This window comes from Uloborus diversus, chromosome 3 (genome assembly GCF_026930045.1).
Source record: "Uloborus diversus isolate 005 chromosome 3, Udiv.v.3.1, whole genome shotgun sequence".
NCBI classification, from domain to species: domain Eukaryota; kingdom Metazoa; phylum Arthropoda; class Arachnida; order Araneae; family Uloboridae; genus Uloborus; species Uloborus diversus.
In genome coordinates this window covers 28,138,803-28,159,150 of record NC_072733.1, presented here as the reverse complement: position 1 = coordinate 28,159,150, position 20,348 = coordinate 28,138,803, and the positions used below count along the sequence as shown (strand labels likewise).

Here is a 20,348-nt window from a genome sequence, read left to right as displayed (position 1 = left end):
TTGAAGTTTCAGTTTTTTTGTGTTGGATCTTGTTCTGACATGTCTGGAAGAAACGAAAATGACAATAAAAGTTTCGGAGTTCGTTCGTTACTCGTGGAGGAACGCGTGAATGAGAGTTTTCGACGATTTTAAAGGCGATTTTGACAAAAACTTTATACTCATAAAAGCTCATCTCCTGGCAGACCATGGTTTAATGTACGTTTGTGGCGAATTTTCTTGGGTTATGTAGACTCTGAAGAAGCTATTCCAATTTTTTATTAATTTTTTTAACCATCTACTTGAAATCGGCGCATTTTTTCACTCAAGTTTTTAGCGAAAAATTTTCACATCTGCGACTTCAATTGCCTCGAATCGACGAAAATCAGAAAAAACCAGAATGATTTTGCCACCAAAATTACCACTGAAACCTCCTCTTTCCAGCCATCCTAAACTTTTTTTGCGCTAGGTATTTTATTTCTGAAATTAAGTGTCTATTGTTTTACGAAATTATGTTTAATTGTATTAAAGAAATTATGTTTTTATTTATACAAAACAACTAAGGTATACCTTAGTTATTCTGGAAAGAGAGAGAGAGAGAGACTATCCATATTATGTTTTGAAATTTGGGAACAGTTACCATTCGATATTCTTCCTTCTTGTCATTAAAAGAAATTTCTTCATCTAAATTTTTAATTCTTTATTCAATTTTCCTCATTTTAAATAGATTTGTGAGAACTGTTTATTTTTACCACATCAAATAAATCAGAGAAAATGTTGCAATTAAAAAAAAAAAAAAACTGTCAGTCACGCAGCATAACTAAATATGCGAATTTTCACCATTTTCCTTGTCTATCAAGTAAGTCGTTTCTGGGTGAATGTAGGGACTAATTTCTTCATCATGTGGGGTATCATATGTTACATTTATTTTTCTACTCTAAATCGATTGAGACTATATCCGTCTTCGTAGTTTGCTTCTGGACCGAGATAGAGCCAAAAACGTACGAAAAACAAAGTTTTTCGACCTGTAGCGTGCTCTAGCTCCACCGCTATTGCACCTAGAGGGTCCATCTTCGAACTTAGCCTGTTCAATTACCTAAAGAATGCGTGTAATTTTTTCGGATTTTTAAATGCAAAATTGCGACCTGTAGAGCGCAAAGCTGTACATACATATATACATACATATATACATATATAGAGGTTTTGACAGAGAAAATTGACAAAATGGATCGACTTACAAAAATTGGATATTTCGGTTTCAACCGTGCGTCTTCAGCAAAGTGACGTCATACACATATACATATATATATACGTGTATACACACACACACACACATATATATATATATATATATATATATATATATATATATATATATATATATATATATATATATATATATATATATATATATATATATATATATATATACATACGACAAAAGCGTCAAAATTCACAATTCTATTCTTTGAGGTCTGAAACACATTTTGAGTGGGTCCGCTGACCAGGTGCACCCCTTTTTGCAAACTCGATCAAACGCAATAAGTCCTGTGAAAATTCGCTAAAAAAAAAAACACTAGTTTTAGTGATTTGTGGGGGGGGAAAACAAGATTTTTAGTGTTTTTTTGGCAAAAAACAAGGGAAGGAAGCATTTTAGACCTATGAACTAGGGTATATTCGTGATCAGCGTAAAATTTCCTGTAAGGCAGGCTCATTAAATAATTTTGTCCACCTAAATCGGGCAAATCGGAAACTGTGCGGCGGCTCTGTTTACATTTCCCAGCTAGCACACGAACATTGGCCCAACGTTATCATATTACATCGGACCAGCGTCGGCATCTTACGTCGGAACGTACCTTAAAACGGTACGTCGGAAAACGGTTATCCAACGGTTGGTTATTGGTTAGTTTCCAACGTTATTCTAATGTAAAATACAACTGTAAACTAACCATTTACAAACGTAATTTCGATGTAAAATACAACGTTCAACCAATGTTATTCCAATGTAAAATACAACAGTAAACTAACCATTTAAAAACGTAATTTCGATGTAAAAAGCAACACTTAACCAACATTTTCTAACGTTGTTCCAATGTAAAACACAACAGTAAACTAACACTTTCCAAACGTAATTTCGATGTAAAAAAAACAACGCTTAACCTACATTTTCTAACGTTATTCCACTATGAATTTCAACGCTAAACCAACTATCTTCCAATGTTATCTACTTTAACTGTAGCATTTCATTAATAAAATAAGTATTACGAGGTGCTCTTAGAAGAACGAGTGTAAAGAATAATTTTCAGTCATTTTAACATAAAATGATAAAATGGCTGAATTTAATACAATTTATCATTTCCCTATCATTTACAAACGTTTCAATAAAATATGAACAAAAATTAAGATATTGATAATGCTTACCTTTTATTTTTCTGAATAATTACTCCAAAATTATCTTCATAAGCATACATTAGTTTCTTTTTTTCTTTTTCAGGAAATATTAATTACCAGCAAGGTTATTCTTAAGACAGAATAAAATTTTTGACTTTAAAATTCTGCCATGAAAAATAACCTAGCTTGTTTGAAGGTTCAATTTTGCTTTGACCTGAAATAAGAATAAAAATTAAAAAAAAAAAAAACATACGCGTAAACATTTAGTTAGTAAATCTTCATAGCAATTAAAATGACGTGGGTGAAACTTGAATATTATGATAAGTACTTATTTTATTGTTTTGCCGAACTATTATACTCTCCCATTTCATTCAAAAGTTCATGTTCACTGTTTTTTTTTTAATTTTTTTTTATTATTAGGGAAGGAATTTTAATGTCTTTTATCCATCAACGAGAAAAGCTCATTCAAAGACACAATTTTATTTCTATGGTAAATTGCACATGTAATTTGTATGATGAGGAAACTATTTTTAAATATTATGCGTTTAAAATTACCGAAGCTAAACAAAGAACAATACGAAATTCTGAAACGAATTCAAAGCATTCACAAAAATCTCCAGAAAACTAGTTACAGCATCTATCAAAAAAAAAAAACCTCCCCCCCCCCGAAAAAGAGAAAATACCCCTAGAAACAACCTCCCCCTAAAAACCCCTGCCAAAACGAATTTGTAGAAAAAATTCAAGTAGTTTAAAACGAAAAAATCTGGGCCTGCACACCCACAATGATTTGTCGTGCTTGGAAAACAAATTAATGTAGAATGCATTTAATAATCACACACACACAAAAAAAAAAAATGTTTTATCTTAGTTTTAAATTTATTGAAAGAAAGAAAAATAGTTGGAAAAATGAATTGATTTACTTTGAAAGACTTGAGTACTTGCGAGGATTCAACACTCGCCGTTAGCAAGTACGACACGTGTGAATGCGTATGAGACCCTGGAATGAAGAAGAAAATGGCTATGCTCCGGCGCACCCCTCCCTCTCCCCTTTCAAGTCCTGGGCTCTTAACAAAACTGCAGAGGGGGGGGGGGGCTTATGGAACGCATTACGCACGCTTCGCTGAACGTGCAAATCAGCAACGAGCTTGCAATAAATGGGCGTAAATGTGAAACAGGTTTGAAGGTTAAAAATAAGTTGGGAATGCGTTTAGTCGGATATAGGTTGGTTTTAAACCATCCCTCCGATGCTTCGAATGATCGGATGAGCGTATGAAAAAAACCAATATCTAACCAAAACATATTTCCAACCATTGCGATGCATTTTCAACCTTTCTCCAACGTAAATCCGATGGTTTGTGCTACCTGGGTTTACGCTGGGGTTGCTTTAATGTATCCAGGTTACCATGCTTTTCAATAGAACGCGCACGCTTTTATTTCTCGTTTTGCCAATGCACTGTAATTGAGAGGGTTTCAAAATTCGCTTTCCGGCACCCAAAATGCTCGGCACCCAATGTTCTCGGCGCCCAATCTTCTCATTTTGGGTCGATCGGTTGCTCTACAAGTACCCAAGATTTAATATATAGTTCGCCGGTGATAGCGGGCGGACCGGTTGACCGATTTAAATATACCCGAAATATCCTCTTATTCAAAGACATCAACAACTGACTTAATAAAAACCTGAAAATTTCCTCTGAACTACGCAGTTTAATTCTGCTCTTCCTGCATTCATACTATCTAGTTGTACCACTGTTGTCGTAAACACTGGCATAGCCTACGGGGATGCAAACTACATTAACTACTGCCACCTATGGTGACATTTGCAATCATGACTTACGTTCGACGAGCCTCACCGGTAGCGCTCGGCTAGTTAGTTACGTGACAGCTAATGATCACGTGCTCCAATCCACCAATCAACAGCTTAAAATGGTAACCGGTGAGGTAACCGATAGATGATAGAACGCTGCGGTTTGTACCGGTTACTTACCGGTAGACCGGTGAGGTTCTTCGAACGCAACCGTGCAAAGCAGAGCTGTTTTCATTCTTTTTTTTTTTTTTTTCCCGAGAAGTTGACCTCACCTCAATGTACCACGTTTAGGCGAAGTGCGAAACGGAATGACGGCTGGCTTACTTATATTTGAACCATAATATTTAATTTGCTTGAAAACTGTATTTTGTAACTGATGCAAATCTAAGAAAATATATATATTTTTTAAAAATGAGCTCTGATTGTTATGCTGCGTTATCTTGTGTGAGAGATTTAATCTCGAATAATTGCGTGTGTAGAGAAGGTAAATATGTTACTGAAGATTCTTTGATTGAAGATGGAGATTCACCTGAAGATCAAATGTATGACTTGTTGGATGAAGATGCTCTGGAAGAGGTTCGCTTTTGTCATTTAATTTTGAACCAAAATTTTTCTTAGTTTCCAGACTACATGATCAGTTGTCACTGGTTTTCCTATGGCTTGTAAGCTGGGTTTTTTTTTTTTTTTTTTTAAATTTTAGCATAAGCCTCAGTTTATTTTGCGTGTCCATCATAATATAAACATTGCGTATGTCCCAAATCCGTTAGTCGGGAAACCTCTGTACATCATGCAAAGGATGTGCGTTGGAATATCATGTTTGTTAAGGGATCTCATAAGACAAGGAATCTCATGTTTGTGAAGGGTTTAAATATCATGCTTGCCTTACAAGTGATGTCACTTTGTTTTTCAACATATATGAATCCTCTTTTTCTTTGTCACAAAGTTACACACTTCACTTTACCCCATCTCTCACATGTCACGTTATATTATGCAAATGTATTGTTATAAATTATATTTTATTTCAACCAAGATTTGATGTCACTTGATTTGTTTCCCTCCCCCTTCCCCGGGGCATCCCAAACTCAAAATTTTGGGAGAATGGAAATTCTCAACTTGCTGAATAGAACTCCAAATTTTACCAAATGAAGATGAATTTGCCAAATGGAGCTCCAAATTTTGTCATGTAATGATAGTTTTGCCAAATAGAGCTCCAAGTTTTGCTGGATTGTTAGATAAAATTTGACGAATATGGAAATTTTCGGTAGGTCACTGGACCCTCCCACTGGGGTGCCCCTGCTCTTGGGATTCCCTGCTATGCTGCAAATACAGATTCACAACAATATTTGGATAAAAAATTAAAAAATGATGATAGTGTCAAAAATATTCCCACTTGACTTCCAAAATGAATAAGTTATAGCGAGAGTTACTTTTTTACTCTATTTTTGGAATACATTCACTCCTCCTTTGAAATTCTTTTATGCCCCCTTAGTAGGCGCCTCCCGTGAGGTTAAGAATCCCCTCTCTAGATTACTTGTGCAACTACAGTCGTCCCTACTTAATCGGATAATGGATAATCAAATACGTTGCTTATAAAAATATTAATCTATAGAAAAAAAAATTCTTAAAGCACTAATGTTAATTTTCCTCGTTTTAAGAAAAATATTTTTCATTGATACCCTGCTTAATTGCATACATATTCAAAGTTTCTTGAGCGAACCTCTTCATTTCAAGTCGAATTTTTAGTTTCTTTTTTGTGAAAGGTCACTTTTAACCAAGCACAAAAGGGGCTGACTGTAATCTTAGTTGGCTTCTAGCTGTAATCTTATCCAGCTTTAGAAATCAGTAAAAAATCCAACTGGTCCTTCGGACCAGTCAGCATGAATATGTACTGGTCCTCAGCAACTTCACTGGTCCGCTTTAAATTAAACACTAAATATGTTTATACCAAAAATTATTTACACTTTATGATGATTACATTTATTAAGTTTTCTTAAATATAACTGTTTCATTTTTAGCTCATTGATTAAACATTAAATAAAATACTTAACTGTTCAAAATGGTAAACATAATATTGAATAACAATGTGAACACTTAATATTAAATAACAATCCAAAACAGATAAGCACTTTTTTCTACTGACAAGGATTTTTCAATGTACTTGAATGTTTCAGGATTTAAAATTTTTGTTTGGCAATAAACATTTAAATCCGCCAAATATACGGTAGGCAACCAAAAATTTGAATTTAATTTGATCATTTTTACTTAGTTTCAGGACGTTATTTTCCCATCCAAGCGTAATAAATACTGAGTAAAATGTTCATGTGTGATTTAAAACTATATAAAACTTTTGAAAAAGAAAACAACTTAATTGTAAAAAAAGTCAACTAACTGTTTGACTAATAAATAGCTAAACATTGGCTAGACAAATGATTTTGAATTTTTTTAAGCAGAGTGTGATCAAAAATAGATAGCGGTTGGTGGTCCCAGGGACCACCAATTATTTTTTTATGGTGGTCCGAGACTGGTTTTACTGGTCTGGGACCAGTGGACCAGCAATAATTAACGCTGTTATCTATGACTGTAACATGCATCAAGGGTTGGGTGCTAGGAAAGTTGGAAGAACTGGACCACATACAGTGAGGAGGGATTGAAATGTTACTTTGATTGGCTCTCTGGTCCTGTCCGGTCCGGTCTAATGACCCAAGGAACTCCCATGCTTCCCAGAGGCGTAGCTAGACCCGACTTTTGGGGGGGGGGGGTTACTTCTTTATATATATATATATATATATATATACATATATACATATGTGTGTGTAAACTTTTTTTAGTATTAAAAAAAATAAGAGGTAGGTGAATCTTAAATATCTTAAATACTTTGGAATGGGGTGCCCCAAGTCCGATACACTTGTGTCTGAACAAAACAAAAGCAAAGAAATTTTTTTTAAATTTTTTTAATGTTATGGAAAATTCAACTTTTTTTTCTTTTCCCTCCATTTAATTTAAAGTGAAATTCTCTAGCAACGGGGTGTTGTCAAAAGCCAGTCTATCCAAATCAGGGGGAAATCAAATATCTGATGAGCATGTTCCGTTCATTTCAGTGTGACTGCTTAATTTAGAGGCTGACACACATCTGCAAATGCTGGTATCCCTGAAAGCTAATAGATGCATCCATTTCCGCCTGTAAACTGGATGTTTGACTTTCAATCTCATCGGTAGTCAGACTATAAAGACTATTTTTACTAACTTGGTTAGCACTAAAAGTATGAAATAAAATAAAAAAAGACTTCTGGAATGAAATTGCTTTTCATATCGTTATATTTATATGTTTCTTTTTATGTATTTACATTTGTGCTAATTCTAAAGCAGTTAATAAAATTTGAATTTAAAAAAAATTAGGGAAGAAATATAGACGGTAGAAAGTTATTCGCTCAAAGCTGCATACCATCTGTTCTCCTTTCAAGTTTTTATTTTTAATTTTATTAACTGCTTTAGAATTTACATAAATATCTATTTGAGAGAGCAACAGCAATTTTCGAGTGTTATAAACAGAAGTCTTTTTTATTTTCTACTTTTTAATGGGAACCAAGCTAACAGAAATTATCTAGATTCATTTCGTTTTTAAACATTTTATTCATGTAATGCTATGCAGTTTTTCTTTTGAATTAAAATAAAATTACCTTTAGAAGGGTCAGATGGGACTAATGCTGTTTTGCAGACTGTACTTCGTTTTCTTCAGAGACGTTAACTTTCTCTTTTTAGAACAATCCTTTTCGTCATTTTCATTTTTTTCTTTGTGTTTAAAAAAGCTTGTCATCGGTTTTGCTCGCTTCATTATGCAGCAACTTTCACTTAGAATGTACTATTCTAAACAGACTGTACGTTTTCAAAAGAATACGCAGTTAATTCTGGCTGAAAAATCAATGTGATTGCAATAGATATTCTGGTTAGCAAAGGTAGTTTTGACTATTACCTATGAAACACACAAGACCAGACCAACAAAAACCTCTATCGTCTCGAATCCCGGTTATGCTATCATTTTCGGATTCGAAGCCCAGTGATCTTTAAAGCAGCAAACAAAAACATTTTCTTCAACTCAGAAACAGAGGAATTATCTTCAAGATTTGAGAAGGCAGTGGAGAAAAGAGAGAAATGCGTTCCACAAATAGGCTTTCTAGGAAGATTTAAACAAAAGGACAGTCGTTTCGCGCACTTTCTTGGAAGAAGAGTAAAGGGGTGAAATTCAATTCAGAGGTTTCACATGTAAGATGAACTCTTCAAGTTCATGGTTAAACGTCATTCAAATTAAAAGCCATTTCGCTCTGTTATCTGGATTAGAAGTTCTTTGGTTGCTCTCTTTCTTAAAATTGTGATTCCTAAGAAAAACGAAATGATAGGAGTGAAAAGAAAGTATAAGATTTTTTCAAGTGATGAAAAAAGGAAAATCGTAGAATATTGGCCAAGATAGATTTGCAGCAATTGCTAACCTCAAAAGGACAAATGATGAATCAAAAAAAAAAAAAAATCAGGGATAAAAAAAATAAGACTTTCTTGAAAAAGATATGCTTAAATTTTCTTTTACTATCAAAATGATTCCTTAAACTTGCAATAAAGCACTTAATAATGTAATAAAGGAATAAATACCTAACAAAAATTATTCAGAGGAATTTTAATCAAGAGCCCATATTGTCTTTAGTATCAATTTCAAATTTTCACCATCATATTCCAAATTTCTATAAAGTTTCCTAAAGCCCCCGTATCTCCAAAACTCTTTATCTCGATTTTTTTTTCCTGTGAAATTCGAAACATACAGATTCGACTGTATACAATATTCCCACTGCGCCGCTCATAAAATTAAACAAATTTAACAATTTGCAGAATCAATGACAAAGAAAGGCTACATATACGTGAATGTAACAAATCAATCTCATTTCTGAAGCAAAGTGTCAAATTTCACTCAATTATCGAAAAATTTTCGCAGCAGAGGGAGGCGTCTTTATACTTGAGGGTCACTCATGGAGCAGATTTTCAATGGCATTGGGGGGGGGGGGGAGTGAAGTGAATTTTTAACCTTTGTTGCTTAGAAAAATGTCGTTCTGATTTTTTTTTTCTTCTTTCTCTTTTCTTTTCTCTTTGAGACAAGCGTTTCGGGGTTGTCCCCCAACCCTCCCCCCTTAGCTACGCCCCTGATGCTTCCTGTATAGAAAAGTGGTTCGCAGGGTTATATAGTTCTTGTTCTTGAAAGAGACATTTGTCAATGACATTGTAAGACTTGGTTTGACTTTTGACGAGTTTCTGTAGATTATGGAAAGGTTTTTTCCTGAATCGGTTGATTTTCTCGTAACTGCTTCGGACTGATTGCGTGGTAAAATGAATGCAAAAATTAACTATAAAAGACAGATGGATATTGTGAAAGAATTAGGGATTTCCCAGACTTGGCGTTTGAAAGTAATCCAAAACGCAGATTAAACTGAGGAAAAGGTATTTCTCAGAAAAGATGAACCTAAGTAAATATAAATTTTTTATGTATTCATTTATGTGTTACATATGTGTATTTTTTTCATAATTTATATAAAAACATTAGATATTTAATTTTGGTAAAACGCATGTCAATATTTCAGTAACAAATAATTGTTTTCCATTTATTGTAGTAATAATGAATGTTGTACCAGCAAAATACCTCAAAAGATATGTTTCTTGTAACCCCGTATACTGTCTATACTCGCATATAAGTCAATCTCGCTAATAAGTCGACCCCCCTTACTTTTAGGAGGAAAATTGGGGAAAAATTGAAAACCCACGTATAATTGGAGCCCCTACTCTGAAAAAATTGGGAATGTTTAGCTGCTAATTTTGAACATAAATGTTATAAAAACGAGAATATTTTTATGTTGAGAAACATCCGATTATATATATATATATATATTTGCATAAAAAGGGTTCCCTTCATCAATGGCAATTTTTTAAAGGGTTCGATTTTGCTATTTCGTTTTTGTTACTGTTTGCTTTTATTTTGAATGACTATCAATAAAATTTTGCGCTATAGCCTTATTACATTATTTGAAAAAAAATGAGCATTAATTCATGACTATCGGAAAAATTTGCGATTACAGAAATTTCCGGTTTTTTCATGTAGTTGGCCGATTACTGTGATTATTTAGTCTTTATTTTACAGTCCGACCATTTAAAATTATACCAGAATATGTAAGTATTTACTTATATAGAGTCTGCTTAAAAGGGTTGGTCTGAAATTGAGAAAACCTTCACATTTTGAAGTGTTTTTCTTCCAAGAATTTTTCTGGGAAAATCTTTCAGAAGTTCTGCTCTGCATATATAAGTTGACCCCAGACGTAGATAAATGAAAAGCTTTCTGCAAACACAAATCCTAACTGGAAAATTATCTGCAAATAATTATTTTGCCTAACTCACCCTTGAATAAAAAATTAAATTTATGTTCAAATATGAAAGAGACAAAAATAAAAGTGCTCTAAATCATTTAATTTTTTTTTTTTTGCAATAACATATAGTTTGCTTATTTTTCACAAACTGAAGAAACCCTTTTTTTTTTTGCACATGTGCTTTAAAAGGCTTTTGGATAAAGGCTTTAATAGAAATAAACTCTGTGATTTTTTTTAAAAATTCCCTTTAAAAAAAATTTTTTTTTAAAAAAAATCAACGTTAGCAGTTTGAAAAAAAATTTCTGCAGAGCCAAGAAAGTTCGCACGTTTGTCTATATTATGCAAGACTGGTTGACCCCTACCTTTTATCCTCATTTTTTAAACTAATTTTCTAGACTTATATGCCAGTATATACGGTAATCGAATATCCTACTTAATAGGATAAGGCATGTTGGAACAGTTACTTATACACCAGTATACACGGTAATCGAATAGAATATCCCGCTTAATCGAATAAGGCATGTTAGAACCATTGATATTTGTTTAATCAGGGCTGACTTTATGAATGAAGCATAACTTTTATTGGGATTATTTACGTTTGAAATATTTTCATAAAGGTATTTGCTGATCATGTGCTAATGAGTGAAAGGTTGCAAAAGACATTATATGCTGGAAAATTAGATGATGACTTTCCTGACCATCCTCCTATAGCTCTTACAGGTTTGTAATATTTCTTGTTTTTAGCTTATCATTATTTTTTCATGAAATGAAACTTATGTTATTACTTTGCTTTTATAGGATTGGCACTGGAACTGTTTTCAAAGGCTGCACCAAATTATGGAATTGATATATTGGATATGGATTATGTTTCTTCAATTTCGGAGTAAGTTTTATTGGTAAAAGTGTTTTTAGTTCAGTGTATTGTAGTTTAGGATATTTTATTGTAACATATTTTCATTCACAGCTTTTCATCAAACACTTCATATTCCAGAATGTAAGCACACTTTATAATTTTCTCTGACTTATAAAGAGAAGTTATAACTTCTTTTAGGCTTCAAAACTAAATTTGGACTATAGAAGCGGTATAACACACACACATTATACTGCAAAACCTTGATACAAACTTACTTTGGGGACCTGATACAATTATCTCGAGATTGAGAGGTGATATACTTTTTATTTAAATGACTTATTTAAATAAAAATGTATTTTTGACTAAATCAGAGTTAGTATGCATTCTTACAAGTTTTTCCTTTTATATAAGTCCTTATTTTAATGTCCTACTTTATAAAAACCTTGAAAGACTATTTTTTACTCTTTTCCCATAGAGCACTTGTGACAAACATCATCTCACCATCTGTTGAGGGGCAAGTTATGGTATATATCAAAAGTTTGAAACCGGAAAAGATGGTGTAGCCTGGTATTTTTCTTTGGTTAGACAGTGGCTACTAACGTCAAAAACTTGGTCACAACTTCAATTTTTGATAGCCAAACACACATATATCTGTATATCTATCTCTTTCTCTCTATATATATATACGGTATATATATATAGCGTATATATATTAGAGTGCATCTTATAATGCACTTTTTGAAAAAAATTTTAATTTCTAATGGGGCACCCCTTTAATTGCTTCCTTTTGATGAAAAAATACCCACTCATAGAATTTGAACAAAATTTAGAGGTTGCTACCAGCGATTAAAATTATGTTCATTGTGAAAAAATAAAATAAAATATATTCTCAATTTTCTATTGCAATATTTGACACCAACATGAAATTGGGTTGGTTAGAGTAGAAACACAACTCAAATACTTATTTCCTATACATACAAAAAAATAATAAGCATTTCATGATTGCTATGTTGTATAATAATGTCAAACAAAAATCATGCAAAAGTTCCACTACGCCATTCATTATCATTGGTTTACAAATTCAGTCTTTTACATTCACCAATATTGTAATTTTCCCCCTTTTTTTCTAGTAATGTGAAATATACAAGCCTTTTTCTGATTGCAACTCATCATCCAAACTATTTTATAATATATTTTCAAACAAACTTGATGAAAAGACCTTTATGGTGAAAAATCTGAATATTAATAATGAAAGCCTCTATTTTCTTTCCTTTGGTTTTAGTTCTACAACATCTGCTGTACAGTGTTTCTTTGGAGGAGTTGTTTTTTTAGGTTTCTTTAAGAAAGAGATCAATTTGAAGTTTGTCTCTTCAGAAATGACACATAGATCAAATAAAATTACTTGAAGCAACAGTTTCCTTCTTGTGAGTGAAAATGCTTTTCAACAACAAAAGACCAAATCTAGATAAACTTTATTGCAAATTCTTGTTCTTCAGAAAGCAGGGTTCGTACGCCCTTGAAAAACCTTGAAAAGTGCTTGAAAAAAAAAAGTTCATTTTCAAGTGCTTGAAAACCTTGAAAAAGTTTTAAAACCTTGAAAAAGTTTCTTAGTGCTTAAATTCTCCCAAAAAATCAACCAATTGTGCTTAGAAGTTTTAAAAAAGTATTTCACCAATGCAATTTTCTGAACATGTGTTCAGTATGCAACATCGCGAAAAATTGCTTCCGTGTTTGGGATTTCAATCCTTTTGCATCTTGTAAATATTTTGATGTTTTTTACAACCGAAAGATATTTTGACATATGGTACCTTAGATTAGTTTATTTTTTGTTTAATTTCATTAATTAACAAAGAAATTAATTTGGAAACCATGACAACATTGACCTTACTCGGGTTTCGCGGAAAATTGCTCTTGTGTTTGAAATTTCAATCTTTTTGCATCCTGCAAATATTTAAATATTTTGGCTAATCAAATGTTAGTTTCGCATATGCTACCTTAGATTAGTATATTTTTTGTTTAATTTTAATAAAAAAACAAATTTACTTTAATGGGAAACATGCCACGTCGAACGAACTCAGACTTTGCGAAAAATTGCTTCTCGTGTTTGAAATTTCAATCTTTTTGCATCTTGCAAATATTTAAATATATTCACTAATCGGATGTTATTTTCATATTTGCTACCGTAGATTAGCATATTTTATGTTTAATTTCAGTAAAATATAAGTTTATTTTATGGGAAACATGACAACATTAAACTTAATTCGCGAAAATTTGCTTCCCTTGTTTGAGATTTCAATCCTTTTGCATTTTGTAAATATTTTTGGCAATTAGTAGTTATTTTGACACTGCTACATCAGATTAGCTTATTTTATTTTTTATTTTAATAACTAAAGAGTTAAAGAATTTATTACCTTGGTCTTGTTTAATTATTTGCTAATTTATTTTTGCAATTTTGAATGATTATCTTTACCTAATTTTTGGTCATAGCAGATTTTTTTTTTTTAATTTAAATTTCAGCAGTTGAGCACCTAACAAATTAACTTAAAGTTTGTATTTTAAATATAAAGTTGATTTATATAATTTTATTTATAAGTACATCATTTTTTTATGTTTGCTAAAATAAATAAGGTGTATAACAGGGGTGGTTGTGTTATGATTATTCACTTGAAATCCAGTAGTGTTCGTTTTTATGCTTTTACCTCTCTATATCTCCAATTTTCCCCTTTTCCTCAAATGTTCAAAATTACTACTTTATTAAGGTTGTGGGTACTTGGAGCTTATCGAAAGAGGCTTTAATCAGCAAAGGGGTAGATAGCTTAAGGAGGGTCATTCATCTTCATTTGGAACTAATAAATTGACCAGTACAAGCCTAGCTAGGCCCAGTGCCTGTTGCTGGTTATCAACAGCACTGGGCATGGTATTTCTATGGAAAATATTTTGACTTAATAAACTATTTTATGAATTGTATGCATAGCAAAAGTTGTTGTTGTACATATGTATACTCAAGTAATAGGGGTCTTAGTTTTAAAAATTATCCCCCCCCCCCCTCGCCCCATTTTGCTCTTTGAAACTTTCAGGTAATTTTTTATGAACTCACAAATCACCTGAATATTATTGCCTTTCTAAATTTAAATTCTAATTTCAACAATAACCCATTTTTTCCCAAAATAAAACTACTTTTGTCATAATATATGTCAACTTCTTGTGAATCTTTTCAATTTCGAAATATGGCTCTATAAATCTGAACTTGCACATTTATTGTCTATTGCAAGTTAATCAATGAAAGCTGAATAGGCTCAAGTTTGCATTCAGAGTATTTATCACTGCTTAAGCTGCTTTTGTATATTTTGAGGTGTAGAGACTGGACTGTGGACTTTCATAAACTTTTCTTACTTCCTAATTTTTAAATTTACTCGAGGACAGTTGAATTGCCTTATTGTCTGAACAGCTAATAAATACATACGAATAATTGATTTTGCATACTTATAAATGATTTGCAAACCTAATATTTTTAGAACTTAATAGTGAAAACTGAAATAACTTTCTGGGTAGTGTTTTTGTCCTAACCGCCCTTATATTGTAATAAACCACTGTATAGATATTGGAAATAAATGTTGAAACCCGGGGGGGGGGGGGGGGAGTGACTTCAAAAACTCCTCTCTGGCAATGCCATTGAACTTGGGTATTTTAGTTTCTTCCCATAAAATTTAAAAGCACTTATGAAAGGTTTTTTTTTTTTTTTTTTAAGTATTAATTTGCTGATTCTAGAAAATATACATACCTCTGACTGCTGCAACCTTTGAAAAACCTCAAAATTAAACCTCTTGGTATCTGCTTCTCTTTATGACCAAACTTTTCAAACATTTTCAGAAAAACTTTCAACGCAGTAGATCTTTCATCAAAGCGTCTCTCGTTGTAGAAAAAGCAATTTTGCTTTCCTATACTTTTTTGTATTATTGCCTTATTTCTATGTGTTTGTAGTAAATGAAATCTGCATACAATATTTTTAGTACAAATTTATGATATTGCCTTGAAAACAAAATTTTTTACCTTGAAAAGTACTTGAAAAGTGCTTGAATTTTTTTCTGCCTAAAGGGTATGAACCCTGAGAAAGAGTGAAAGTACATTCAGTTACAACAGAGGCTAAAAAAAATAATTTCACTACAGATGATTCAGATTCTTCATGATTTTCTTTCTTTCAAAATTTCTTCTTTTCACACAAGTTCTATTGCCTTTTTAAATAGATATTTATTGGTTACCAATTTCGCCTTGTCCTCCTAGTTTTCTTTCAGTTAGAAATAATTTCTCACCTGGAAGTGAAATCTTGCGTAAAGTATCATCAGCAAGAGCAAGGTCAAGCAAATCATCTAATGATGGATTCCAATATTTTTTTTTTTTTTTTTTGATTATTGAAATAGAACTCTTTTAATTTTCTTTTTGAGTTCTTAACTGACAACTTGTGTTTCTTTGAGTTGCGAACCAACAGTTAGCTAAGAGGTTGAGAATTGATTGTAGCTGCAGTTAATTAACATGATTTAATAAAATATGAAATAATTTCAAAGTCAGTAACAATCTAATTTATTAGTAATTAAAATTAATGACAAAAAGATAACATAAATAAATATTATAACAATCAATGCAAAAAAAAGTTAGATTTCAAATTTTGCAGCAATGGTAGCAACCTCTAAATTTTATTCAATTTTTATTTTTAAGGTATATGATTTTTTTTTCATCCAAAAGAACAAAATGAGAGGGTGCCTCATGAAAAAATAACATCTTCAAAAATAAGACCCACCCTAATATATATATACACACACAGGCTACCTTTTAAATTTTTACAAAATGTAAGAGGGGAGTGTATCAAGGGTCTGTAAAGGATTTTTTACAGGGTCTTTTATGTGAAAAATCAAATAATTTTGCAAAAAAAAAAAATGTAAAAACAAAGTTTTAGAATTTTGAGATGGCACAAACTGCATCATTGAAACTTAAAGTTGAGTGTTTTCCTTCTTTCTGTTTAGAATATCATTCTTGAGTGTTTTCCTAGTATTGGGGGGGGGGGGCATCCCTAGTGTATCAATATTTATCTATCATTCTACATTGTGTTAAATTATATTTGAAATGTTATGTACAGCAATAATTGTAAAAAAAAAAAAAAATGAAGCAGGGGTTCAGCATTTAACTTTGATCCAAGACACTCTAAAACAGGGTGGCGACAGATCAGGGAAATCAGGGAGATCAGGGAAAAGTCAGGGGACTTTATGAATCAGGGAAAAGTCAGGGAAATATCAGGGAATTTTGAAAAAATTACAAAAAATCAGGGAAATTTTATTTTATGAAGAAATTTTTTTTTTTTTTTTTTTGCTTTACAAAATTTAGTACTCTAATTCCCTATGCATTTTCCGCCAATTATCTGTTCAAACAAAAAGTAAAATTAATGAGGTGCGATTATACACTGCCGCATATTTGTGCATCTTTTTTCCCCCACATCAAAGTACTGAATCTTACTTATTAACCACAGGATGACTTCCTAAGATTGCTTCTGTGTCTGTTAGGTTGTTTATTTTACCTAGCTTGAAATTTCCTTTTACGCTTTCAATGCTACGTAAAATAAACAACCATACAGGCAAAGAGGAAACCTTCATTAATGCCTTAGCTCCTTTGCCTTTATTCCATTGTCTCGAAGTAATTAGCATACTGTAATCACGATTTCAAGAAGAAATCTTTGGTTTTTGAATTAATACTATAAAAGCTTAAAAGTTATTACTTCTTCGCGTTTTTAATTTAATTGCTAAAATTGAACTTTCAATTAAAAAAACTTTGCTTTTTGCCATTTTACTATTTGTTGTCGCCGCAAATTATAAAGGTTTTCTTTTCTTCAGACTGAAGTGATTCTTTAATTTTATAACCAAGTTGTATTCTTCTTTTATATATTTTGAAATTAACTAATTGCTTTTTTCTTCTTCTTTTTTTTCTTGCATTTCAAAGTTGTTTGTTACAAAAGCAATCTAAGATTTTTTTTCGTTACGTACTGAAATCATTTGAAATAGAGTTAACTTGTGTACTTAAGTAAATATCTTTATTTTTTTATTGTTAAAATGCTGTATTCATTCATTAAAACCTATGTTCTTGATTAGAGAAAAGCTCCCTATGAATGGATGTCAAATGGTTTCATCTGTTTTGCATAAATATGTCAATTAGTTATATAAGAATAACTACATTACTTCTATTCTTTCACTATTACTTGTTATTCTTGCAACAATTATTATACTGTTTGAAAACTTAGTTCAAAATAATTTCAATTACTTTTTAGTTCTATCAGAAATACACATATGTTTTTAAGAGTAATTTTAATAGTTTCTTAAAATTCTTATGCTAAGTGGTTTCTGGAAGTAAAGTATTTTTTTTTTAAATTTTCTATAATCTTTCCATGTAGAAAAAATTAATATACTGTTTTGTAGGGTTTTTTTCCCAAAAAAAATTGACTTGATATTATTTTTTAACCATTTTATTAAAAAAAGTAGCATTTTTTAAACACATATCTGTAGTTCAACAACTTTGCACAACTTAAAACGTTTAAAATACTTTATTTTATACAAACATACAATGGATTTCAAGTAGAGTAAAGAAAGAAAACCATTATCATTGGTAACGTAAATCAGGGAATTTTGGTGAACTTAATCAGGGAAATCAGGGAAAAGTCAGGGAACTTTTTTTCACAGTTCCTGTCGCCACCCTGTAAAAGAAGAATTTCGTTTAAAACTTATAAACTCTGACTTTAATGAAAATAGAAAGAAATTTTATTCGTTTAACTCTCTTAACAAAGCATACTAAACATCAAAAATTTGAAAAATTCCCATAGCGGATGCAAAGAGATCGGAATCCTCAAAGTGAAGGCATCAAAAGTATAAAAACGGCTTGTAAAAGAAAAATTTTTGACAAAATTATTTTAAAATTGCATTTTAGAGTCCTATGATAAACATGTCATTAATATCTGTGGATACAGTTGAAGCAAAAAGAAAATAAACCATCGATTCTGCATTTTAATTTTTGACTCATAAAAGAAAATGGAATTTGTCTTTAAAAACTTGAAATAGACTTTGTAACATAAATAGAGACTTTTCATTTATTTGAATCCTAATAAAGCGAAGTTAACTTTGAAAAAGAATAAAATATAATTCTCATGTTGGATGTAAAAAGATTGCATTTTTGAAAATCTAGGCATCTAAAGAAAAAGAGATAAATAAAAGAGTTTATTTAAAGTTGATCATCCTTGTTAGCATCGAAACATCAAAACCATATAATTTTCTCCCAAAATAAGTTAAACATCTCACCATAAAAAAGCAAGTATTGCAAAGCTGGTAAAATGAGAATATTTTCTAATCAAGTCACAAAAATGTTAAACGATAGACAGTAAGTGGCGATAAGTTTGAAGTTGGTAACCTTATCTAAAGCGATCACATTTTCCCCACCCCTACTCTCCGTTTGCAGTTCTAAGTCCATTTGGCTGTATGTTGTTATTATTGTTTATTAAATCATGAGGGAGAGAAAAGTGCTTACACGATGCCTTTTCAAGGAAGTTTAGAACAACACCCCTGCAAAATATCCATGATAAAACAAACAAGCAAAATTATTTAAAACCAAACTGACTTTCAGCTGTTAATTTCTTTTGAAGAAAAAACAACAAGCATTATATTTATTTGACAGTAGTAGTTATTTATTGTTTGCAGGAGCATAAAAAGAGTGCCTTATTTTTAAAATTTATTTATTTATTTATTTATTTATTTTTTGCAAGATTAGCAGATTTTGTATTAGCCGATTCCTCTAATTTAGCTTTTAAAAAGGTTCCAAAAATTACCCATTTTATACATGGAAATATGCGTTATTTTGATTTCAAATTTGCTTTTTCAATAAACAATCTGAGAAAGATCCGGTTTTGTTAATCAGCATTTTGTGAAAGGTCCGTTTTGGTTGATTGTTATTTTGTGAAAGGTCCGTTTTGGTTGATCGGATTTTTGTGAAGCGTCCGTTAACAAACCCAAATTTCCTCTGGCCAGACCCCTGATTATAATTAGGAAGTGTTTGATAAAATATATATCGTCAACACGCTCTCTTTTACGTATAATCACGTTGATTGTGTTTTATTTCGAGTTTTACTTTTGCCAGGTTAGTAGTTAGGCATCAGTTTATTATTCATAAAATTCAGTTTCCTAATCTTAATAATCTTACATGTTTTACTCAAAGTTTTAATGCTTAATTATACCTTTTGATGAAAATTTCATAGATTTTTCTTTCTTTTCAGATCAGCAAAAATATCACCTTATGCGATGATTGTGGCTATGATTTATCTTGAACGACTTCAGTTAAAAAATAGTGAATATCTGGAAACTGTTTCTCCTTCTGGCCTTTTTGTTGTAACAATGGTAAAAAAAAAATCAATATGAAATTTGAACAATGTCATATTCTATACACATTAAATATTTTGTGCATACGTTTCTAAAATTAAAACAATATTTTTGTTTTACCATAAAATGTGCTTTACAAACTGATTATCTGTTCTTATCTTAGTTGGTAGCTTCTAAATTTCTGTTTGAGAATGAAGAAGATATTGTGACGAACCAACTGTGGGCTGAATATTTGAATTTTGAAGTTAAAGAGTTAAACAACTTGGAGCGGGATTTCCTTGCAGCAATTGTAAGGTTTTTTTATACGACCTACAAAAATTTAATGATGCAAAAAGTATGATTAATGAAATCAATGTTTTATTAGATATTCTTTATTAACAAGTATTAAAACTAAAAAATGTATTATTTGCTTGCTTTTTAAAGATATATCCCTGATAGCTAAATCATTTTGAATAATGTACTTAATAAAAGCAGTCAATAAGGTATTACCTCTATCTATGTCTTTCCACTCTTTAATTAGTGAAAAA

At 31.4% G+C, this 20,348-nt stretch overlaps 1 protein-coding gene across 1 annotated transcript in view; it reads left to right on the top strand.

The window, feature by feature from the left end:
- The first annotated feature begins 4,424 nt into the window (after positions 1 to 4,424).
- LOC129218606 (protein CNPPD1-like) overlaps positions 4,425 to 20,348 on the top strand; it is a 39,668-nt gene continuing 23,744 nt past the window's right edge. Inside the window, exons 1-5 of the mRNA XM_054852926.1 lie at positions 4,425 to 4,747; positions 11,184 to 11,286; positions 11,365 to 11,449; positions 19,719 to 19,839; positions 19,985 to 20,110. Of these exons, the coding sequence (XP_054708901.1) occupies positions 4,583 to 4,747; positions 11,184 to 11,286; positions 11,365 to 11,449; positions 19,719 to 19,839; positions 19,985 to 20,110 (600 nt within the window). The 5' untranslated portion in view covers positions 4,425 to 4,582. The remainder of the gene's footprint in view (positions 4,748 to 11,183; positions 11,287 to 11,364; positions 11,450 to 19,718; positions 19,840 to 19,984; positions 20,111 to 20,348) is intronic.